This window comes from Atractosteus spatula, assembly GCF_055471065.1.
Source record: "Atractosteus spatula isolate fAtrSpa1 chromosome 10 unlocalized genomic scaffold, fAtrSpa1.hap1 SUPER_10_unloc_1, whole genome shotgun sequence".
NCBI lineage: Eukaryota > Metazoa > Chordata > Actinopteri > Semionotiformes > Lepisosteidae > Atractosteus > Atractosteus spatula.
This window is the reverse complement of record NW_028296612.1, coordinates 5,057,556-5,082,033: the sequence shown is the minus strand read 5'-3', so window position 1 is coordinate 5,082,033 and position 24,478 is coordinate 5,057,556. Positions and strand designations below refer to the sequence as shown.

The following is a 24,478-nucleotide window of genomic DNA, read 5'->3' as shown; positions in this document are numbered from 1 at the left end:
CCTCTCTGTCTGATCTACTGAATCACACTGACGATCAGACTGCAGTGTGTGTCTCCTCTCTGTCTGATCTACTGAATCACACTGACGATCAGACTGCAGTGTGTGTCTTCTCTCTGTCTGATCTACTGAATCACACTGACGATCAGACTGCAGTGTGTGTCTTCTCTCTGTCTGATCTACTGAATCACACTGACGATCAGACTGCAGTGTGTCTCCTCTCTGTCTGATCTACTGAATCACACTGATGATCAGACTGCAGTGTGTGTCTCCTCTCTGTCTTATCTACTGAATCACACTGACGATCAGACTGCAGTGTGTGTCTCCTCTCTGTCTGATCTACTGAATCACACTGACGATCAGACTGCAGTGTGTGTCTCCTCTCTGTCTGATCTACTGAATCACACTGATGATCAGACTGCAGTGTGTGTCTCCTCTCTGTCTTATCTACTGAATCACACTGACGATCAGACTGCAGTGTGTGTCTTCTCTCTGTCTGATCTACTGAATCACACTGACGATCAGACTGCAGTGTGTGTCTTCTCTCTGATCTACTGAATCACACTGACGATCAGACTGCAGTGTGTGTCTCCTCTCTGTCTGATCTACTGAATCACACTGACGATCAGACTGCAGTGTGTCTCTTCTCTCTGTTTGATCTACTGAATCACACTGACGATCAGACTGCAGTGTGTGTCTTCTCTCTGTCTGATCTACTGAATCACACTGACGATCAGACTGCAATGTGTGTCTCCTCTCTGTCTGATCTACTGAATCACACTGACGATCAGACTGCAGTGTGTGTCTCCTCTCTGTCTGATCTACTGAATCACACTGACGATCAGACTGCAGTGTGTCTCCTCTCTGTCTGATCTACTGAATCACACTGACGATCAGACTGCAGTGTGTGTCTCCTCTCTGTCTGATCTACTGAATCACACTGACGATCAGACTGCAGTGTGTCTCCTCTCTGTCTGATCTACTGAATCACACTGACGATCAGACTGCAGTGTGTGTCTCCTCTCTGTCTGATCTACTGAATCACACTGACGATCAGACTGCAGTGTGTGTCTCCTCTCTGTCTGATCTACTGAATCACACTGACGATCAGACTGCAGTGTGTGTCTCCTCTCTGTCTGATCTACTGAATCACACTGACGATCAGACTGCAGTGTGTGTCTCCTCTCTGTCTGATCTACTGAATCACACTGACGATCAGACTGCAGTGTGTGTCTTCTCTCTGTCTGATCTACTGAATCACACTGACGATCAGACTGCAGTGTGTCTCCTCTCTGTCTGATCTGCTGAATCACACTGACGATCAGACTGCAGTGTGTGTCTCCTCTCTGTCTGATCTGCTGAATCACACTGACGATCAGACTGCAGTGTGTGTCTTCTCTCTGTCTGATCTACTGAATCACACTGACGATCAGACTGCAGTGTGTGTCTCCTCTCTGTCTTATCTACTGAATCACACTGACGATCAGACTGCAGTGTGTCTCTCCTCTCTATCTGATCTGCTGAATCACACTGACGATCAGACTGCAGTGTGTGTCTCCTCTCTGTCTGATCTGCTGAATCACACTGACGATCAGACTGCAGTGTGTCTCTCCTCTCTGTCTGATCTACTGAATCACACTGACGATCAGACTGCAGTGTGTGTCTCCTCTCTGTCTGATCTGCTGAATCACACTGACGATCAGACTGCAGTGTGTGTCTCCTCTCTGTCTGATCTACTGAATCACACTGACGATCAGACTGCAGTGTGTGTCTCCTCTCTGTCTGATCTACTGAATCACACTGACGATCAGACTGCAGTGTGTGTCTCCTCTCTGTCTGATCTACTGAATCACACTGACGATCAGACTGCAGTGTGTGTCTTCTCTCTGTCTGATCTACTGAATCACACTGACGATCAGACTGCAGTGCGTCTCCTCTCTGTCTGATCTGCTGAATCACACTGACGATCAGACTGCAGTGTGTGTCTCCTCTCTGTCTTATCTACTGAATCACACTGACGATCAGACTGCAGTGTGTCTTCTCTCTGTCTGATCTACTGAATCACACTGACGATCAGACTGCAGTGTGTGTCTTCTCTCTGATCTACTGAATCACACTGACGATCAGACTGCAGTGTGTGTCTCCTCTCTGTCTGATCTACTGAATCACACTGCCGATCAGACTGCAGTGTGTGTCTCCTCTCTGTCTGATCTACTGAATCACACTGACGATCAGACTGCAGTGTGTCTTCTCTCTGTCTGATCTACTGAATCACACTGACGATCAGACTGCAGTGTGTATCTTCTCTCTGATCTGCTGAATCACACTGATGATCAGACTGCAGTGTGTGTCTTCTCTCTGTCTGATCTACTGAATCACACTGACGATCAGACTGCAGTGTGTGTCTCCTCTCTGTCTGATCTACTGAATCACACTGACGATCAGACTGCAGTGTGTGTCTCCTCTCTGTCTGATCTACTGAATCACACTGACGATCAGACTGCAGTGTGTGTCTCCTCTCTGTCTGATCTACTGAATCACACTGACGATCAGACTGCCGTGTGTGTCTCCTCTCTGTCTGATCTACTGAATCACACTGACGATCAGACTGCAGTGTGTGTCTCCTCTCTGTCTGATCTACTGAATCACACTGACGATCAGACTGCAGTGTGTCTTCTCTCTGTCTGATCTACTGAATCACACTGACGATCAGACTGCAGTGTGTGTCTCCTCTCTGTCTGATCTACTGAATCACACTGACGATCAGACTGCAGTGTGTGTCTCCTCTCTGTCTGATCTACTGAATCACACTGACGATCAGACTGCAGTGTGTGTCTCCTCTCTGTCTGATCTGCTGAATCACACTGACGATCAGACTGCAGTGTGTGTCTTGTACCTGTCCTGTCAGGTGCAGTGTGTTGAGGTGGGAGGCTCTTACCTGTGCTGAGGTGAGCAGTGTTGAGTAGCAGCACCAGTAGAAGTGTCCAGTGTCTGTGATATTTCTCTCTCTCTCTCTCTCTCGCACTCACACACTCACCATAACCCCTCTCTCTCTCTCATCTCCTCACCCCTCAGGAAGAGATCGAGACCCATCAGATCAGACCCCGTTTTCCTCGCCCGCCCCCCCCCCCCCCGTCCTTATCCACCCCAGGAATCTGCAGAATCGGCAAGAGCCGGGACACCGCAGGCAGCGGCTCATTTGCTGACTGGTTGCCGTAGAAACAATCTCCCGAGCGATCAGATGAACGATAAGGCTCAAGAAGCTACAGCAGCTCGAGGAGGGAGGGGGGGAGGGTTGTGGGTGTCTTCTGCGGCTCAGCCCTCAGCCCCCGCTATTCAGAAAGCTTGAAAGCGCACAGCAGTGGGGGGGGGGGGATCACCAGCCGGAGGTTGCGGGTTCGAGTCGCAGGTGGGGCACAGCTGCTGTAGCTCCCTCCTCTCTTCCAACCACAGAAGGACCAGGTGACCAGGTCCTTCCAGAGAGTCTGCGGAGCACATCCACCTGCCCATTGTCGGATCACTTCTTCCAGATCAGGGTCATGGGGGAGCTGGAGTCTGTCCCAGCAAGCACTGGGCACAAGGCAGGGCTCCCTCTGGACAGGACACCAGTCCATCACAGGACACACACACACACTCACACACACACACACACCCTGGACAGGACACCAGTCCATCACAGGGCACACACACACTCACACACCCTGGACAGGACACCAGTCCATCACAGGACACACATACACACTCACACACCCTGGACAGGACACCAGTCCATCACAGGACACACACACACCCTGAACAGGACACCAGTCCATCACAGGACACACACACACTCACACACCCTGGACAGGACACCAGTCCATCACAGGACACACTCACACACACACACACCAGGGCCAGTTTTCCCAGAAGCCCATTATCCCACCAGGCTGTCTGTGGACTGTGGCAGGAAACTGGAGCCCCTGGAGGAAACCCAGGCAGACAGTGAGAACATGCAGACTCCACACAGACAGTGCGTGTGCGCGAACACCAGACGGAAAAGCAGACGACAGAAAGCGACAGGCGGGCGTGCGTTTTCTCCGTTTATTGACGTGGGACTCAGGAGGCCACTGGCACGGTGGATTGAAGGCTCTGACCTTTGACACCCTGACCTGGGATGCTTCCCGGTGGTAAAGTTGTTCCCCACACCCTCTTCCTCACTCTCTCTCTCTGGAACAATAGTGCGATGATGAAGGCTCCCACATCACACATCCTCTCGATTCACTAAATGAACATCCCTTCCTCATTCTATCCCTTTCATCCTCCTCCTCCTCAGTGAGACTCAGTGCGGTGAGGAAGGCCCCTCCTCCTCCTCAGTGAGACTCAGTGCGGTGAGGAAGACTCCTCCTCCTCCTCCTCCTCAGTGAGACTCAGTGCGGTTAGGAAGACTCCTCCTCCTCCTCAGTGAGACTCAGTGCGGTGAGGAAGACTCCTCCTCCTCCTCCTCAGTGAGACTCAGTGCAGTGAGGAAGACTCCTCCTCCTCCTCCTCAGTGAGACTCAGTGCAGTGAGGAAGGCCCCTCCTCCTCCTCAGTGAGACTCAGTGCGGTGAGGAAGACTCCTCCTCCTCCTCAGTGAGACTCAGTGCGGTGAGGAAGACTCCTCCTCCTCCTCCTCCTCCTCCTCAGTGAGACTCAGTGCGGTGAGGAAGACTCCTCCTCCTCCTCCTCAGTGAGACTCAGTGCAGTGAGGAAGGCCCCTCCTCCTCCTCAGTGAGACTCAGTGCGGTGAGGAAGACTCCTCCTCCTCCTCAGTGAGACTCAGTGCGGTGAGGAAGACTCCTCCTCCTCCTCCTCCTCCTCCTCAGTGAGACTCAGTGCGGTTAGGAAGACTCCTCCTCCTCCTCAGTGAGACAGTGCAGTGAGGAAGGCCCCTCCTCCTCCTCAGTGAGACTCAGTGCAGTGAGGAAGACTCCTCCTCCTCCTCCTCAGTGAGACTCAGTGCAGTGAGGAAGGCCCCTCCTCCTCCTCAGTGAGACTCAGTGCAGTGAGGAAGACTCCTCCTCCTCCTCAGTGAGACTCAGTGCGGTGAGGAAGACTCCTCCTCCTCCTCCTCCTCCTCCTCAGTGAGACTCAGTGCGGTGAGGAAGACTCCTCCTCCTCCTCAGTGAGACTCAGTGCGGTGAGGAAGACTCCTCCTCCTAATCCTCAGTGAGACTCAGTGCGGTGAGGAAGACTCCTCCTCCTCCTCAGTGAGCCTCCGTGCGGTGAGGAAGGCCCCCCCCCCCCCTCCTCCTCAGTAGCGGCAGAGCGCCAGCGGGTCGCGGTTCCGCCCTGCTCGGGCCGGGCCGGGGCACAGGTGGGCGGCGATGCTGGGGGAGTAGCAGTGCTCCTGGGTGTGGAGGGGGCTCATGTCGTCGGCGTTGTAGAAGGTGACCCGGTGGGCCCCGCAGTCCAGGTACACCCCCACGCGGCGGGGCCGGCCCGCGGGCCGCACCGGGCCCCCCCCGGCGCCGGCGCTGACCCGGTACCCGCTGCCCTCGCGCAGCTCCAGGACCACGAGGCTGTGGGGGCACAGGAAGTTGGCCAGCTTCTCGAACCAGCGGGTCTGCTTCTCCTGGGGGGGGACAGGTAGGGTTAGAGACTGGACCCCTGTACTCCTGCATCCCTGGACCCCTGTACCCCTGTATCCCTCCCTGGAGCCAACATGGATAACATGGCTGGGCAGCTTGTTCCCCACCCCCACCCCTCTCTGTGTACAGTAGAGCCTCCTGTCCTGACTGGAGGAGCTCATCCAGCTGTGTCTGGAGAGAAGCCAGGGTATCGGCTTCAACCACAGGGCTGGGCAGCTTGTTCCCCACCCCCGCCCCCCTCTGTGTACAGAAGAGCCTCCTGTCCTGACTGGAGGAGCTCACCCAGCTGTGTCTGGAGAGAAGCCAGGGTATCGGCTTCAACCACAGGGCTGGGCAGCTTGTTCCCCACCCCTGCCCCCCTCTGTGTACAGCAGAGCCTCCTGTCCTGACTGGAGGAGCTCACCCAGCTGTGTCTGGAGAGAAGCCAGGGTATCGGCTTCAACCACAGGGCTGGGCAGCCTGTTCCCCACCCCCACCCCCCTCTGTGTACAGAAGAGCCTCCTGTCCTGACTGGAGGAGCTCACCCAGCTGTGTCTGGAGAGAAGCCCCAGGGTATCGGCTTCAACCACAGGGCTGGGCAGCCTGTTCCCCACCCCCACCCCCCTCTGTGTACAGAAGAGCCCCACCCCATCACCCTTTTTCCCTGTCGGGACTGGAACCTGCAACCCTCCCATCAAGACCCCCGACCCCCGACCCCCGCGACGCCCCTGAGCTGCAGTACCTGGACCTTCTCCAGCTGGACGCCCACGCTCCAGTCCGTCTTCTGCCCCACCTCCACCTCCCAGTAGTGCGCGCCGGAGGAGAAGGTCTCCTGGCTGCGCACGGCCGCGGCGGGGGGGTCGGGCGGGGCGCGTCCCCGCTGGCGGCCCGGGGCGTCCGGGCGGGGGGCGTCCGCGCGCCGCACGCTGCACCCGTCCGCGCCCACCACCAGGGAGGGGTCGCCGGGGTCCTCCAGGGTGAGCCGATCGGGGACTGGGGGGGAGAGAGGGGGGTACCCCGTGAGCTGAGGGGCGTCGCTGCCTGGCCGGGGCGGATGTGACTGGCTGGCTCGGCTCAGGCGGCCTCTGCACGTATTGTGTATTGGCCCTTATGGGTGTTGAACCTGAACACCCTGGTGCACACCTGTATGCAACTGTACACACCCGTACACACCTGAACACCCTGGTGCGCACCTGTATGCAACTGTACACACCCACACACACCTGAACACATCCAATATACACCCGTACACACCTGAACACCCTGGTGCACACCTGTTTGCAACTGTACACACCCACACACACCTGAACACATCCTATACATACCCGTACACACCTGAACACCCTGGTGCACACCTGTATGCAACTGTACACACCCGTACACACCTGAACACATCCAATACACACCCGTACACACCTGAACACCCTGGTGCACACCTGTATGCAACTGTACACATCTGCACACACCTGCACACACTGCTACACACCTGTCCTGAGGACCTGCTGCATCTCCCTCCAGATGAAGAACTGCAGGTGAGTCTCGTAGGGCCCCAGGGACAGAGAGCCGGGCGTCACGCTCAGAGACTTCAGCCTGGACTCATACCTGCAGGGGGGAGAGAGGGAGAGTCACACAGGTCACTCAACACTGGGGGAGCAGGGGGCCACAGGGGTGTCGACAGCAGTCTGAGAGACGGGAGACAGCAGTCTGGTAGACAGCTGAGTCTGGGAGACGGGAGACAGGAGTCTGGGAGACAGGAGTCTGGGAGACTGTAGACAGCTAAGTCTGGGAGACTGCAGTCTGGGAGACGGGAGACAGCTAAGTCTGGGAGACTGCAGTCTGGGAGACGGGAGACAGCTAAGTCTGGGAGACTGCAGTCTGGGAGACGGGAGACAGCTAAGTCTGGGAGATTGCAGTCTGGGAGACGGGAGACAGCTGAGTCTGGGAGACGGGAGACAGCCGAGTCTGGGAGACGGGAGACAGCCGAGTCTGGGAGACAGGAGTCTGGGAGACTGTAGACAGCTAAGTCTGGGAGACGGGAGTCTGGGAGACGGGAGTCTGGGAGACAGCTGAGTCTGGGAGACAGCTGAGTCTGGGAGATGGGAGACAGCAGTCTGGGAGACAGGAAGCAGGAGGTGGGAGTCTTGAGTCGGGAGACGGGAGTTACGAAGCTGGAGTCTGAAGTCAGGAAGCAGGAAGGACGAGTCGGGAGTCGGGGGTGTTTAGCCTAGAGACCAGGCTCATCTCTGAAACTGAAATACTAATGATTATTATTATCATCATGATGTCTCTCTCTCCGGAAGGGCAGCGACTCACCCGCTGACTGTAATCACCTCCCACTCCTCTGCCTCTTGAGTCGGGGGGTCCCTCTCCTTCAGGCTGTCCACGGCCGGGGTCCCCCTCTCACCCCACCACTGCCGAGACAGGCGCAGACTCTCATCAGCACAGGTAGGGCTGAGCTCTTAAACAACCCATCGGTTTCACTCAGCCTGTTCCCCACCCCCGCCCACCTCTGTGTACAGAAGAGCCTCCTGTCCTGACTGGAGGAGCTCACCCAGCTGTGTCTGTGTGAGAGAAGCCAGGGTATCGGCTTCAACCACAGGGCTGGGCAGCTTGTTCCCCACCCCCGCCCCCCTCTGTGTACAGAAGAGCCCCCTGTCCTGACTGGAGGAGCTCACCCAGCTGTGTCTGGAGAGGAGCCAGGGTATCAGCTTCAACAACAGGGCTGGGCAGCTTGTTCCCCACCCCCACCCCCCTCTGTGTACAGAAGAGCCTCCTGTCCTGACTGGAGGAGCTCACCCAGCTGTGTCTGGAGAGAAGCCGGGGTATCGGCTTCAACCACAGGGCTGGGCAGCTTGTTCCCCACCCCCACCCCCCTCTGTGTACAGAAGAGCCTCCTGTCCTGACTGGAGGAGCTCACCCAGCTGTGTCTGTGTGAGAGAAGCCAGGGTATCAGCTTGTTCCCCACCCCCACCCCCCTCTGTGTACAGTAGAGCCTCCTGTCCTGACTGGAGGAGCTCACCCAGCTGTGTCTGGAGAGAAGCCGGGGTATCGGCTTCAACCACAGGGCTGGGCAGCTTGTTCCCCACCCCCACCCCCCCCTGTGTACAGAAGAGCCTCCTGTCCTGACTGGAGGAGCTCACCCAGCTGTGTCTGGAGAGAAGCTCCAGGGTATCGGCTTCAACCACAGGGCTGGGCAGCATGTTCCCCACCCCCACCCCCCTCTGTGTACAGAAGAGCCCCCTGTCCTGACTGGAGGAGCTCACCCAGCTGTGTCTGGAGAGAAGCCGGGGTATCGGCTTCAACCACAGGGCTGGGCAGCATGTTCCACACCCCCACCCCCCTCTGTGTACAGAAGAGCCTCCTGTCCTGACTGGAGGAGCTCACCCAGCTGTGTCTGGGGAGAAGCCAGGGTATCGGCTTCAACAACAGGGCTGGGCAGCTTGTTCCCCACCCCCACCATCCTCTGTGTACAGAAGAGCCCCCTGTCCTGACTGGAGGAGCTCACCCAGCTGTGTCTTGCTCCCCACCCCTGCCTCTCTCTGTGTAAAGCCCGTGCTTCCCGTCGGCCCCCCCCCCCAGGGCCCGGAGCGGCGCGCGCGCACCTGCAGGAAGTCCTGGGGCGCGGCGAGGTCCAGGCCGGGCAGCAGCTGGCTCTCGGCGGCCGTCCTGTCGCGCAGCGCGGCCTCGATCCGCGCCAGGCCGCTCTCCATGGGCGCCAGCGCCGCGCGCTCCGCCCGCGCCAGCTCGCCCGCCAGCTCGCCCTCCCGCCGGCGCAGGAACGCGTGCAGCTCCCCGAACTGCGCCGCCAGCCCCGCCGCCAGCGAGCGCGACTTCTCCTGCGGGGGGCACCCCAATATAGTGTCATAGGTCTACACTGCACCTGGTGGACCCCAATATAGTGTCATAGGTCACCCTAAATCAGGGGTCTACACTGCTCCTGGTGGACCCCAATACAGATAGTGTCATAGGTCACCCTAAATCAGGGGTCTACACTGCTCCTGGTGGACCCCAATACAGATAGTGTCATAGGTCGCCCTAAATCAGGGGTCTACACTGCTCCTGGTGGACCCCAATACAGATAGTGTCATAGGTCACCCTAAATCAGGGGTCTACACTGCTCCTGGTGGACCCCAATACAGATAGTGTCATAGGTCACCCTAAATCAGGGGTCTACACTGCACCTGGTGGACCCCAATACAGATAGTGTCATAGGTCACCCTAAATCAGGGGTCTACACTGCACCTGGTGGACCCCAATACAGATAGTGTCATAGGTCACCCTAAATCAGGGGTCTACACTGCTCCTGGTGGACCCCAATACAGATAGTGTCATAGGTCACTCTATGTCACCCCTTAATCAGGGGTCTACACTGCTCCTGGGGACCCCAATGAAGATAGCGTCTTAGGTCACCCTAAATCAGGGGCTTGTACCTCCGGTCCAGGGGGAACCCCAATTCACTGTTCCTGGGGGACCCCAGTCTCTCAGGTCGCCCCGAGTCAGGGCTGCAGGTATGAGCTGGGGGTTGGAGAGGGGTCTCACCCGAATCCCGGCGATCTCGGCCCGCTGGGCCTCCTGCAGGCTCCGCAGGGCCTGGTTGTCCGTCAGCAGGAACTGCACGGCGTCGCTCAGCTCGGCCTGCAGCGCACAGAGCAGGGCCGGCGTGACTGCTGGGCTCGGGTCCGAGCACAGCTCTCACTGCGGGCGAGCTCACGGTTACATCGCCGAGCCCTCCCTCGCCCCAGTAACAGGACTCACTCATCTCCGATCGCCCCAATACCAGGACTCACTCATCTCCGATCGCCCCAGTGACAGGACTCACTCATCCCCGATCACCCCAGTGACAGGACTCACTCATCCCCGATCACCCCAGTAATGGGACTGAATCATCCCCGATCGCCCCAGTAACAGGACTCACTCATCTCCGATTGCCCCAGTGACAGGACTCACTCATCCCCGATCACCCCAGTAATGGGACTGAATCATCCCCGATCGCCCCAGTAACAGGACTCACTCATCTCCGATCGCCCCAGTGACAGGACTCACTCATCCCCGATCACCCCAGTAACAGGACTCACTCATCCCCGATCACCCCAGTAATGGGACTGAATCATCCCCGATCGCCCCAGTAACAGGACTCACTCATCTCCGATCGCCCCAGTGACAGGACTCACTCATCCCCGATCGCCCCAATACCAGGACTCACTCATCCCCGATCACCCCAGTAATGGGACTGAATCATCCCCGATCGCCCCAGTAACAGGACTCACTCATCTCAGATCGCCCCAGTAACAGGACTCACTCATCTCCGATCGCCCCAGTGACAGGACTCACTCATCCCCGATCACCCCAGTAACAGGACTCACTCATCCCCGATCACCCCAGTAATGGGACTGAATCATCCCCGATCGCCCCAGTAACAGGACTCACTCATCCCCGATCGCCCCAATACCAGGACTCACTCATCTCCGATCGCCCCAGTAACAGGACTCACTCATCCCCGATCGCCCCAATACCAGGACTCACTCATCTCCGATCGCCCCAGTAACAGGACTCACTCATCCCCGATCACCCCAGTAATGGGACTGAATCATCCCCGATCGCCCCAGTAACAGGACTCACTCATCCCCGATCGCCCCAATACCAGGACTGACTGATCCCCGATCACCCCAGTAATGGGACTGACTCATCCCCGATCGCCCCAATACCAGGACTCACTCATCTCCGATCGCCCCAGTAACAGGACTCACTCATCCCCGATCACCCCAGTAATGGGACTGAATCATCCCCGATCGCCCCAGTAACAGGACTCACTCATCCCCGATCGCCCCAATACCAGGACTGACTGATCCCCGATCACCCCAGTAATGGGACTGACTCATCCCCGATCGCCCCAGTAACAGGAGTGACTGATCCTCGATCGCCCCAGTAACAGGACTCACTCATCCCTGATTGCTCCAATAATAGGACTGACTCATCCCCGATCACCCCAGTAATGGGACTGACTGATCCCCGATCACCCCAGTAACGGGACTGACTGATCCCCGATCACCCCAGTAACGGGACTGACTCATTCCTGATCGCTCCAATAATAGGACTGACTGATCCTCGATCGCCCCAGTAACAGGACTCACTCATCCCCGATCGCCCCAAAAACAGGACTGACTGATCCCCGATCACCCCAGTAACAGGACTGACTGATCCCCGATCACCCCAAAAACATGACTGACTGATCCCCGATCACCCCAGTAACAGGACTGACTGATCCTCGATCGCCCCAGTAACAGGACTGACTGATCCTCAATCACCCCAGTAATAGGACTGACTCATCCCCGATCGCCCCAGTAACAGGACTGACTGATCCCCGATCACCCCAGTAACAGCACTGACTCATCCCTGATCGCTCCAATAATAGGACTGACTGATCCTTGATCGCCCCAGTAACAGGACTCACTCATCCCCGATCGCCCCAAAAACATGACTGACTGATCCCCGATCACCCCAGTAACAGGACTGACTGATCCTCGATCGCCCCAGTAACAGGACTGACTCATCCCTGATCGCTCCAATAATAGGACTGACTGATCCTCGATCGCCCCAGTAACAGGACTCACTCATCCCTGATCGCCCCAAAAACAGGACTGACTGACTGATCAATCTAGTAACGGGATTCGTTACTGTTCCCGGGTTCATGAACACGTCTGTTCACTGCCGGGTCGCAGAACTAACCGGGGGTACCTCGAAACTCGGCAACCCCCCCCAAAAAAAAACCCCAAAACAGAACACTCTTTCTACAGAGCCGACCCGATGACACCGCGCGTGAGGAGGAGGAGGAGGAGGGGGGGTTAATTATTCAATTAGGCGAAGCGAGGCCAGCTGGCCCACGTCTGCACGTGCGTGCGTGGAAATGGAGGGTCTCGTCGCGCGTGGTTAGTACTCGGGAAATGTTGGGGGAAAACCCCAAAGATTCATTTCTCGCTTTTTCGAAGCAGAATATCGTCGGGTGGAGTCTCACGATAATAATAATAATAATAATAATTATAATGACTCGGCTCGGCTCGTTGCGAGGCGATATCTGAACGCTGCGTGGGTTTCTTTGTGTGGTTTGGTTAGTTTTTACCCCACCTTGAACACGCCCGCCGCCTCCGCCAGCGGCCGCACGGCGTGTCCGTCGTGATCGCCCGTGTCCCGGCACGCCCGGCAGGTCAGCCGCCGGTCCGTGTCGCAGTAAAACTCCGGCTTCTCGCCGTGCTGGGGGCACCGGTCCGCCCAGCTGCCCGAACCGGGGCCCGGACCCGGGCCTACCCGCCCACCGCGATCCCCGGCCTCGCTTGGGAGCAGCTGCCGGGCGCGGTCCGCCAGGTTCCGCAGCGCCCGGTTGGTCTTCAGCGAGGCCGGGTCCGGCACGGCCGCCCGGCACTCGGGGCACAGCGCAGAAGCAGCAGCAGCAGCAGCTCCCCCTCGTCCTCCTCCTCCTCCTCCTCCTCCTCCTCCTCCTCCCCCCCCGCCTCGCAGGACCGCGGCCACGCAGGCCCGGCAGACGTTGTGCCCGCAGTCCAGCAGCAGCGGGTCGCGGAAGAGCTCTAGGCACACCGGGCACTCCAGCTCGGCGGCCAGGGCGGAGGTGGTCTCCAGGCTGGCCGGGGCCTGAGCCATGGTCGGTCGGGCGGTCGGGCGTCACCCCCCTTCTCTCTCCCCCGGTGCTGTTTCGGGGTGTCCGTGAATCCCAGCTCCGGGGCTCGGGGCTCGGTGCTCTGCGGTTCCGAGTTTCGCTTTCGACGGATCCGGACCTCGCCCTCGACTTCCCGCCCCCCCCTCCTCCTCTCTCTCTCGTGTTAGTGCTGATATTTGCATTCTGATGATAATAATGATGATAATAATAACGACGATGACTTATTCTTATTAATGTGGGGGGAGTTCTGGTTCTGGTTCTGGTGGGGCGGTTCTTGTTGTTGGGTTTTTGTTTTGGCTGGGTTTTAGTTTCCCGAAACCCTGAGTCTTTTATCCGCCTCTGCCGGCTTATTGATTATTGATTTTTTTTTTATTATTTTTTTTAAAGGCGAGAAGGAAGTTTTCCACCTCCCCCGGGCTCGGTCACTGGAGCTGGGTTTTAAATTTGGGTTCGGGCTCGGGGCAGCACCGTGCCAGGATCCGGTCCAGCGGGTCGGCACCGGCTCCGGTTCGGGCGGAGGCGCCGAGCAGGGGTCTTCCAGCAAAGCGTCCTGACCGCCGGCCCCTCGGTCTATATAGCGCCTTTCGTCCCCGGGGGGCTTCGCGTTTGACAGGGGACCGCTTTGTGTGCCCTGTGCGCCCGAGTGTCATTTGTCACCCTGTAAGTATTTGTCATTGTGTGACAGTGTGTGCGAGTGCGTGACTGTGTGACAGTGCATGTGGAATTGTGCGTGACTGTGTGTTAGTGAATGTCATTGTGTGATGGTGTGTCACTGTGTGTGCGAGTGCGTGACTGTGTGACAGTGCATGTGGAATTGTGCGTGACTGTGTGTTAGTGAATGTCATTGTGTGATGGTGTGTCACTGTGTGCGAGTGTGTGACAGTGCATGTGGAATTGTGCGTGACTGTGTGTTAGTGAATGTCATTGTGTGATGGTGTGTCACTGTGTGTGCGAGTGTGTGACAGTGCATGTGGAATTGTGCGTGACTGTGTGTTAGTGAATGTCATTGTGTGATGGTGTGACAGTGTGTGCGAGTGTGTGACTGTGTGACGGTGCATGTGGAATTGTGCGTGACTGTGTGTTAGTGAATGTCATTGTGTGGCCGTGTGCGAGTGTCGTTGTGTGATTGTGTGTCACTGTGTGCGACAGTGTGTGCGAGTATCGTTGTGTGATTGTGTGACAGTGTGTGCGAGTGTCGTTGTGTGATTGTGTGTCACTATGTGGGACAGTGTGTGCGAGTGTTGTTATGCGTCACTGCGTCTAAGAGTGTGTGTGTGTGACTGGCAGAAGGGACCCCCCACACACACACACACACGCGTGATCGCGGGCACTGCGGAATGCGGGACGCTCGCCGGGAGACCCCGGCACGTTAATATAGAGCAGAGAGGGAGGAAACACACACACACAGAGGGAGGGAGCGAGCGCTCCCCCTCTCTCTCTCACACAGAGGGAGGGAACACACACACACAGAGGAGAGAGGCGCATACTCGCACACAGAGAGAGGCACACACACACACAGGGAGGAGAGGAGAGGCTGTTTCTGTTACTGCGGCGCTGTGTGTGAGAGAGAGAGAGAGGAAAAACGACAGAAACCCTTATTCGCCGGACTGACGCTGCCGGCTCTGCGAGACTGCCTTCATCCTCCTCCTCCTCCTCCTCATCATAATAATACTAATCATTGGTTCGTGCACCATCACTAACCCTCGTCAGCAGCCCAGGGAGAACCGCGGGGGGGGGGGGGGTCGTCGCGGCGATGGGCGGCGCCTTGGTGGACAGGGCGGAGTGAAATTCACAACATCAGCCTCAGCACCAGCGCCGTGAGCATCTTCATCCTCATCCTCGTCCTCCTCGTCTCCAAGACCACCACCACGACGACGATAGGGGGGCGTCTCGGCTCTTAACGCGGAGACCAGCGAGCGAGAGAGAGAAAGGAAAAATAGAGAGATCACACGACCAGGGGAGAGACGTCGCTCCGCCCGCCATGTCGTCAGAAAAACACGGTAGGGTCGCCCGTCCGCCGGGCCGGTACCGGTACCGGGAGAGAGGCGGGGGCTGGGCTGGCGGGCTCGGTATGATTGTCTGTCTCTCTCGCCCCTCTGGGGGGTCTGAAACTCGGGGTGTCGTGTCCGAGCCGGGCTCTCTCTCTCTCTCTCTCTCTCTCCCCCCCCCCCCCCCCCCCCCCTCTGCGTGTCGGCAGAGCCGGGCTCTCTCTCCCCCTATCTGCGTTTCTGAAACTCGGGGTGTCCTATCCGAGCCGGGCTCTCTCTCTCCTCCTCTGCGGGTTTGAAATTGGGGGTGTCGTGTTGTATGGTTTTTGGAGGCTGCTGTGAGGCGTGTTCGTACAGACGCGTCCGGTGCTGCTGTTCCGGGTCTGTCTGGACCGTCTGTCCGTCTGTACCCGTCTCTCATCTCTCCGAGTCCTCCCTCTGCTTCTCTCCATCATCTCGACTGTACTGGAATCTCTATATTATCTGTCTCTAGAGCCTGTCAGTGTGTCTGGACCGTCTGTCTCTAGAGCCTGTCAGTGTGTCTGGACCGTCTCTCTCTACTGTGTTAATGTACTGCGGTGTTAATGTTCTGTGTTAATATTCTGGACTGCAGTGTTAATGGACTGGACTGTATTAGTGTACTGTAGTGTTAATGGACTGGACTGTATTAGTGTACTGTACTGTAGTGTTAGTGTTCTGTGCTGTATTGGTGTACTGGACTGCAGTGTTGGTGTACTGGGCTGTATTGGTGTACAGTGTTGGTGTACTGGACTGCAGTGTCAGTGTTCTTTGCTGTATTACTGGACTGGACTGTGCTGTATTAGTGTACTGGACTGCAGTGTTAATGGATTTGACTGTATTAGTGTACTGTAGTGTTAATGGACTGGACTGTATTAGTGTACTGTAGTGTTAGTGTTCTGTGCTGTATTGGTGTACTGGACTGCAGTGTTGGTGTTCTGTGCTGTATTGGTATACTGGACTGCAGTGTTGGTGTTCTGTGCTGTATTGGTGTGCAGTGTTGGTGTACTGGACTGCAGTGTTCGTGTTCTGTGCTGTATTAGTGTACTGGGCTGTATTGGTGTACAGTGTTAGTGTACTGGCCTGTATTGGACTGCAGTGTTGGTGTTCTGTGCTGTGTTGGTGTAGTGGGCTGTATTGGTGTACAGTGTTGGTGTTCTGTGCTGTATTGGACTGCAGTGTTAGTGTTCTGGGCTGTATTGGTGTAGTGTGCTGTATTGGTATACAGTGTTAGTGTACTGGGCTGTATTGGTTTTCTGTGCTGTATTGGTGTACTGGGCTGTATTGGACTGCAGTGTTGGTGTACTGGGCTGTATTGGTGTACAGTGTTGGTGTTCTGTGCTGTATTGGTGTACTGGGCTGTATTGGTGTACGGTGTTGGTGTACTGGGCTGTATTGGACTGCAGTGTTGGTGTTCTGTGCTGTATTGGTGTGCAGTGTTGGTGTTCTGGGCTGTATTGGTGTACAGTGTTGGTGTACTGGACTGCAGTGTCAGTGTTCTTTGCTGTATTACTGGACTGGACTGTGCTGTATTAGTGTACTGGACTGCAGTGTTAATGGACTGGACTGTATTAGTGTACTGTAGTGTTAGTGTTCTGTGCTGTATTGGTGTACTGGACTGCAGTGTTGGTGTTCTGTGCTGTATTGGTGTACTGGGCTGTATTGGTGTACAGTGTTGGTGTTCTGGTCTGTATTGGTGTACGGTGTTGGTGTACTGGGCTGTATTAATATCCTCTCTCTCTCTGTGTCTCCAGGTCTAGAAGACAGCGGTCGACACGCCATGTCCCCTCCCCCCTATATGCAGGACGGGGGGCCTCTGCCCCCTCCCCCGCACTGTAACCCCCAGCCCCCATACCCCCCCGCGCCCCCTCCCCACGCCGCGCCCGAGGGGTACATGCAGGAGACCCAGTTCCACTGCGGCACCCTGGGGCGCCCCCAGGGCTACACGGTGCAGACCCAGGGGTCGGCCGCGCCCATGCCGCCCGCGGGGTACCTGCAGACGGGGTACCCCCTTCAGCTGCAGCCCTGCACTGCCTACCTGCCTGTCTACCCGCTGGGGGCCCAGGTGAGTGGGGTCGGGGGTCAGGGGTCAGGGGGCGGGGCGGTGTTGAGTTAGTGTCCCGGAGCGTCCAGTCGGTCAATGTATGATCCTGCCTCTCTCTCTCTCCTCTCAGGGGCAGCCCTACATGCAGGCCGGCCCTACCCCCCCTGGGGTTGCCCAGGGTCAGATGGCCATGCAGATGCCCCCCGGCATTGCCCTGATGGAGCCCCGCCGCCCCCCCCATGACTACCTGCCCATTGCCGTGCTGACCACCGTCTGCTGCTTCTGGCCCACCGGCATCATCGCCATCATCAAGGCCGTGCAGGTGAGGGGCGTCTCTCTCTCTGTCTCCCCCTGTCCCCCCTCTCTCGTGTGCTGACCTCTGACCTCATCGCCATCATCAAGGCCGTGCAGGTGAGGGGGGTCTCTCTCTGTCCCTGCTGTCCCCCTCTGTCCTCCTCTCTCATGTGCTGATCTCTGACCTCATCGCCATCATTACGATTACAGTGAGTTTTTTTTTTTTACAATGAACACAAGACAGGTCACAAACTAGAGGAGCCATTTGGCCCATTTAACCTGTTTAACCTGGCAGGTAGCAGCTCATTGATCTGAGGAGCTCAACCAGCTCGTTCCCAAGAGGAGCCAGGGTATCGGCTTCAACAACATGTTCCCCACCCCCACCCCCCTCTGTGTACAGAAGAGCCCCCTGTCCTGACTGGAGGAGCTCACCCAGCTGTGTCTGGAGAGAAGCCAGGGTATCGGCTTCAACCACAGGGCTGGGCAGCTTGTTCCCCACCCCCACCCCTCTCTGTGTAGAGTGGCACCTCTTGTTCTCGGTTCCCAGAGCGCACGCTCTCTCTCTCTCTCTCTCTCTCTCTCTCTCTCTCTCTCTCTCTCTCTCTCTCTCTCTCTCTCTCTCTCTCTCGGCCTGCGTCCCTCCTCTCCGCTCTTTCTCTCGGGTCTCCCAGCTGGCGTCTCACCCTCCTCCTCCTCCTCCTCCTCCTGCAGGTGCGGACGGCGATCGCCCGGGGCGACATGGTGTCCGCGGAGATCGCCTCCCGGGAGGCCCGGAACTTCTCCTTCATCAGCCTGGCGGTGGGCATCGCCTCCATGGTGCTGTGCACCATCCTCACCGTCGTCGTCATCATCGCCTCCCAGCACCACGACGACGAGTGGGAGCCGTAGCCCCGCCCCCCCGCCCCCCGGCGCCGCGGCGACCGCCCCTGCCGACACTCGGACGCCTTCACCGACCGACCGACTGACCGACCCACCGACCCACCTCGCTCGCTGCCCTGGCTGCCCTGTCGGCGATCAATAACGCTCCCGGGTTCCCCTGCCTGACCCCGTGACCGCCTCCCGCCCTGGACCGAGAAGTCGAACCCTGGGCCTTGGACTGGACCACTGGACCAGTTGGACCCTGGACTCGACCGGACCCTGGACCGTGGACTGGACTGGACTGGACCTGCCCCTGAAGCAGGCGGCCCCTGGGCTGGACCGGCCCCTCGACCCTGGACTGGACTGGACCGGCCCCTCGACCCTGGACTGGACTGGCCCCTGAAGCAGTCGGCCCCTGGCCCGGACTGGCCCCTGGCCCCTGGCCCGGACTGGCCCCTCGACCCTGGACTAGACTGTACCGGACCGGCCCCTCGACCCTGGACCCTGGACCCTGGACCCTGGACCCTGGACTGGACTGGCCCCTGAAGCAGTCGGCCCCTTGACTGGACTGGCCCCTGGACTGGACTGGCCCCTGGACTGGACTGGACCCTGGACCCTGGACCCTGGACCCTGGACCCTGGACCCTGGACCCTGGACTGGATGGACCGGCCCCTGGACCCTGGACTGGACCGGCCCCTGGACCCTCAACCCTGAGCCAGCCGGACCCTCAACCCTGCCCCTGGCCAGACTGGACCACATCTGCGCGAGAGGAGCCACCAGATCCAGGTCTCCCCCGGATACAGGACTTCCTGGTCTGGAGCTGCTGCTGGCCAGGGTTCGACCTGCTCTCCCTCCCGCTGCGACTCTGCTAGTCTCCCCCAGGGGGCGCAAGAGGACAAGGCAGGCGGCTGTCTCGCTCTCCTCCTGGACAGCCAAGAGTGTCGTCGGTGTTAGAGGAGTGTCTTGAGTTTTGGACGAGAGTATTCTCAAAGGAGTGTTTTGAGTATCGGACGGGAGTATTGTCAGTGTTTGACGAGTGTCTTGACTGTCAGACGGGAGTATTGTCAGTGTTTGACGAGTGTCTTGACTGTCAGACGGGAGTATTGTCAGTGTTTGACGAGTGTCTTCGGTATTAAACATGAGTGTGGTCAGTATTAGAGGAGTGTTTTGAGTATCAGACGAGAGTATTGTCAGTGTTTGTTGGACGAGGGTATTGTCAGTTTTAGAGGACTGTTTTGAGTATCAGACGAGTATTGTCAGTGTTTGACGAGTGTCTTCACTGTCGGGCGAGAGTTTTGTCAGTGTTTGACGAGTGTCTTCACTGTCGGGCGAGAGTTTTGTCAGTGTTTGACGAGTGTCTTCACTGTCGGGCGAGAGTTTTGTCAGTGTTTGACGAGTGTCTTCGGTATTAAACATGAGTGTGGTCAGTATTAGGACTGTTTTGAGTATCGGACGCGAGTGTGGTCAGTATTAGGACTGTTTTGAGTATCGGACGCGAGTGTGGTCAGTATTAGGGGACTGTTTTGAGTATCGGACGAGACTGTGGTCAGTATTAGGGGACTGTTTTGAGTATCGGACGAGAGTATTGTCAGTATTAGGGGACTGTTTTGAGTATCGGACGCGAGTGTGGTCAGTATTAGAGGACTGTTTTGAGTATCGGACGAGACTGTGGTCAGTATTAGGGGACTGTTTTGAGTATCGGACGAGACTGTGGTCAGTATTAGAGGACTGTTTTGAGTATCGGACGAGACTGTGGTCAGTATTAGGGGACTGTTTTGAGTATCGGACGCGAGTGTGGTCAGTATTAGGGGACTGTTTTGAGTATCGGACGCGAGTGTGGTCAGTATCAGAAGATTGTTTTGAGTATTGTCAGTATCAGAGGACTGTTTTGAGTATCGGACGTGAGTATTTTCAGCGTCAGTGGAGTGTGTAGAGTAAAGAGCGAGTAATGGACTGGATGAGGCTGCTGTTGCGTGCCGGGTGAGTGTTTCTGAGTTTCCGATGAGAGTATCGGGAGCTTCAGACGGGGGCAACGTGCAGCCACTTCGGACACAGAGGAATCCAGCCCCAGCATCGGCGGCAGCAACCGAGCCCCCGCCGGCTGCCATTTTGGCTCCGGCTCTCCACACCCCGCTTCAGGAGGCCGGCCCCGCGCCCAGAGCCGGGATGGCACCAGTTTGTCCCCGTCGGGACACAAACGCAAGATTGGACGAAGCCTCACTCCGCCTGCGGACATGTTTGTAAAAAAAAAAAAGAAAAAGACTACAACTCCCAGAATCCTTTGGAGGATCCCCTTTGCGCCATTTTGAGAGATATGTATATGTGTATATACGTTTTGTGGCTGCTTCCTTGATGATGAACTTGCTTTCTAGGCGTGTTTTGCTGGTTTCTGTCTCTGTAGGCCGTTTCCCGGGCTGGTGGTTTTTCTCTGTCAAAGAGTTGGGTCTAGACCCCTCTGCGTTGCTCTCATGCCAAGCTCGGCCGGTTTCAGTGTCGGGGGTGCCCTGGCCGGAGCTGGAGAAGGACGTTCAGGAGACCCGTCCCCCCCAACATCTCCAGTGCCCCCAGAGCTCTGACCCCAGTCCTGGGGGCTGTGGTACCCCAGAGAGGAGGAACGCCACGTCCCAGATGTACCTGTTCCTGAGTACCCCCCCCCCCCCGTGAGTGTGTCCTGATCTCGCGTGACTTTACTGCACTGCTGATCTCACATGACTTTACTGCAGGACTGTAACCTGATCTCACATGACTTTACTACACTACTGATCTCACATGACTTTACTGCAGGACTGTAACCTGATCTCACGTGACTTTACTACACTACTGATCTCACATGACTTTACTGCAGGACTGTAACCTGATCTCACGTGACTTTACTACACAACTGATCTCACATGACTTTACTGCAGGACTGTAACCTGATCTCACGTGACTTTACTACACTACTGATCTCACATGACTTTACTGCAGTACTGTAACCTGATCTCACATGACTTTACTGCAGGACTGTAACCTGATCTCACGTGACTTTCCTGCACTACTGATCTCACATGACTTTACTGCAGGACTGTAACCTGATCTCACGTGACTTTACTACACTACTGATCTCACATGACTTTACTGCAGTACTGTAACCTGATCTCACGTGACTTTCCTGCACTACTGATCTCACATGACTTTACTGCAGTACTGTAACCTGATCTCACATGACTTTACTGCAGGACTGTAACCTGATCTCACGTGACTTTACTGCACTACTGATCTCACATGACTTTACTGCAGGACTGTAACCTGATCTCACGTGACTTTCCTGCACTACTGATCTCACATGACTTTACTGCAGTACTGTAACCTGATCTCACGTGACTTTACTGCACTACTGATCTCACATGACTTTACTGCAGGACTGTAACCTGATCTCACGTGACTTTACTGCACTACTGATCTCACATGACTTTACTGCAGGACTGTAACCTGATCTCACGTGACTTTACTGCACTACTGATCTCACATGACTTTACTGCAGGACTGTAACCTGATCTCACGTGACTTTCCTGCACTACTGATCTCACATGACTTTACTGCAGTACTGTAACCTGATCTCACATGACTTTACTGCAGTACTGTAACCTGATCTCACGTGACTTTACTACACTACTGATCTCACATGACTTTACTGCAGGACTGTAACCTGATCTCACGTGACTTTACTACACTACTGATCTCATATGACTTTACTGCAGTACTGTAACCTGAACCCATGACTGTACTCTTCTACTGTTCCCTGATCTGACTGGGCTTTACTGCAGTATTGTACCCTGATTTCACTAGACTATACCACACTTTATTGTGTTTTTACCCTGATCTCCCTGGGCGTTACTGCACTGCACTGTACTATGTTTTTACCCAGATCTCACTGGATTTTACTGCTCTGTACTATGTTTTTACACTGATCTCACTGGATTTTACTGCACTGTACTGTGCTTTTACCCTGTTCTCACTGGTCTTTATTGTACTGTGTTTTTACCCTGATCTCCCTGGGCATTACTGCACTGCACTGCACTGTACTGTACTGTGTTTTTACACTGATCTCATTGGGCTTTATTGCACTGCACTGTACTCTTCTTTTACCCTGACCTCACTGGGCTATACTGCACTGTACTGTGTTTGTACCCTGATCTCCCTGGGCTTTACTGCACTGTAATATATTTTTACCCTGATCTCTCTGAGCATTACTGCACTGTACTGTGTTTTTACCCTGACCTCCCTGGGCTTTACTGCACTGTACTGTGTTTGTACCCCGATCTCGCTGGGCGTGACTGCGCTGTACTGTGGTTTTTCCAGCGGTGAGCTCACAGCAGATGCAGGAGTCTGGCCGTCTGAATGTGGGCCGGTAGGGGCTCTCTCTGGGGTGGGGTGGGGTGGGGGGGGAGTTCTGGGGGACAGGGCTTTCTGAAGATGGACTGGGGGTGTGCGGTTCGGTCTCCATGTACACTCTCTCTCTCCCCCGGTTTCCCTCGGTGTCTCCACACGAACATGGCAGCACAGTATTGACGACTCCAGCTCTTTGAAATTAAAAGAAGTTGTTTACTCTGTGTGGCGTGGTGCTGTGTGTGTGTGTGTGGCTCTCCTCTCCTCGCAGGCTGGGCTCAGCTCGGCTCGGAAGGGCTATTTATAGCCGGGCCCCGTTTCTCTCTCTCTCTCTCGGGGCTCTGCTAAACGAGCACAGCCAGCGCAGCTCCTGATGCACACTTCCTCTCCCTCTGCCTCTGACTCACAGAGAGAGCAGACCGACTGTGTGTGTCGGTCTCTCTGTGTGCGCGCCTCAGTGTGTCGGTCTCTGTTTGCCTGTGTGTGTGCGCGCCTCAGTGTGTCGGTCTCTGTTTGCCTGTGTGTGTGTGTCGGTCTCTCTGTGTGCGCGCATCAGTGTGTCGGTCTCTGTTTGCCTGTGTGAGCGTGTCAGTGTGTGTGTGTTGTACAGATGCGCTGACAGTTCCTCAGCACACAGCTCCGTTCCTGACAGTGTGTGTGTTGTACAGACGCGCTGGAAGTTCCTCACACACAGCCCCTGTCCTGACAGTGTGTGTGTTGTACAGATGCACTGACAGTTCCTCGGCACACAGCCCCTGTCCTGACAGTGTGTGTGTTGTACAGATGCACTGACAGTTCCTCGGCACACAGCTCCGTTCCTGACAGTGTGTGTGTGTGTTGTACAGACGCGCTGACAGTCCCTCGGCACACAGCCCCAGTCCTGACAGTGTGTGTGTTGTACAGACGCGCTGACAGTTCCTCGGCACACAGCCCCTGTCCTGACAGTGTGTGTGTTGTACAGATGCACTGACAGTTCCTCGGCACACAGCTCCGTTCCTGACAGTGTGTGTGTGTGTTGTACAGACGCGCTGACAGTCCCTCGGCACACAGCCCCAGTCCTGACAGTGTGTGTGTTGTACAGACGCGCTGACAGTTCCTCGGCACACAGCTCCGGTCCTGACAGACAGTGTGAAAGGGAGACAGAGCGGTTGCCAAGGCGATGGGCAGGCCAGACTCTCCCCAGCAGGATCACAGATGGCCGTTTAGCCTCTCGGAGCGGCTCGCTATCTCCGAGATCGTTTAACAAGCCTCCCGCTGGCAGAACAGCCAAGCAGCTCTGTCAGCCCCCCAATCAGAATCTATTAGTCTCTCTCGTTAGTGGTCTCCTGGCCTGCTGTGTGCCAGTGTGTGACAGATTGTGATTTCAGAGTCAGGGACAGAGCTTCTGTCTGTCTCACTGTATTACTGTGTGTCTCTCTGTGTCTGTGTCACTGTTTGACTGTATGGCTGTGTGTCTCTGTGTATTTTTATTCTGTGATTCCTTGTGTTTTACTGTGTGACTGTGTGTGTTACTGTTTTTTCATGCAATTATCACTGTTTTATGGAGTGACTCTGTCTCTGAGTGTTTTATTTTGTGGCTGTGTTTGTGCATTTGATCCTGCAACTGTCTCGATGTGCTTTACTATGATACCGTGTATCTCTGTGTGTGTTATTGT

General features: G+C 56.2%; 2 protein-coding genes across 2 annotated transcripts; one reads left to right on the top strand and one right to left on the bottom strand.

Moving 5' to 3' along the window:
• Positions 1–4,063: 4,063 nt before the first annotated feature.
• Positions 4,064–13,339, bottom strand: trim108 (tripartite motif containing 108). Its single transcript, XM_088907956.1, has 7 exons — positions 12,707–13,339; positions 10,124–10,219; positions 9,187–9,420; positions 7,898–7,995; positions 7,071–7,186; positions 6,327–6,577; positions 4,064–5,589 (listed from the first exon to the last, which is right to left on the bottom strand). The coding sequence occupies exons 1-7, from the start codon at positions 13,235–13,237 to the stop codon at positions 5,269–5,271; spliced, it is 1,647 nt and encodes a 548-aa protein (XP_088764082.1). The 5' UTR covers positions 13,238–13,339; the 3' UTR covers positions 4,064–5,268.
• Positions 13,340–14,760: 1,421 nt separating this feature from the next.
• On the top strand, positions 14,761–23,045 carry prrt1 (proline-rich transmembrane protein 1). Its single transcript, XM_088908179.1, has 4 exons — positions 14,761–15,253; positions 17,014–17,324; positions 17,434–17,625; positions 18,309–23,045. Exons 1-4 carry the CDS (start codon positions 15,235–15,237, stop codon positions 18,483–18,485), a joined length of 699 nt encoding a protein of 232 aa, XP_088764305.1. The 5' UTR covers positions 14,761–15,234; the 3' UTR covers positions 18,486–23,045.
• Positions 23,046–24,478: the final 1,433 nt, after the last annotated feature.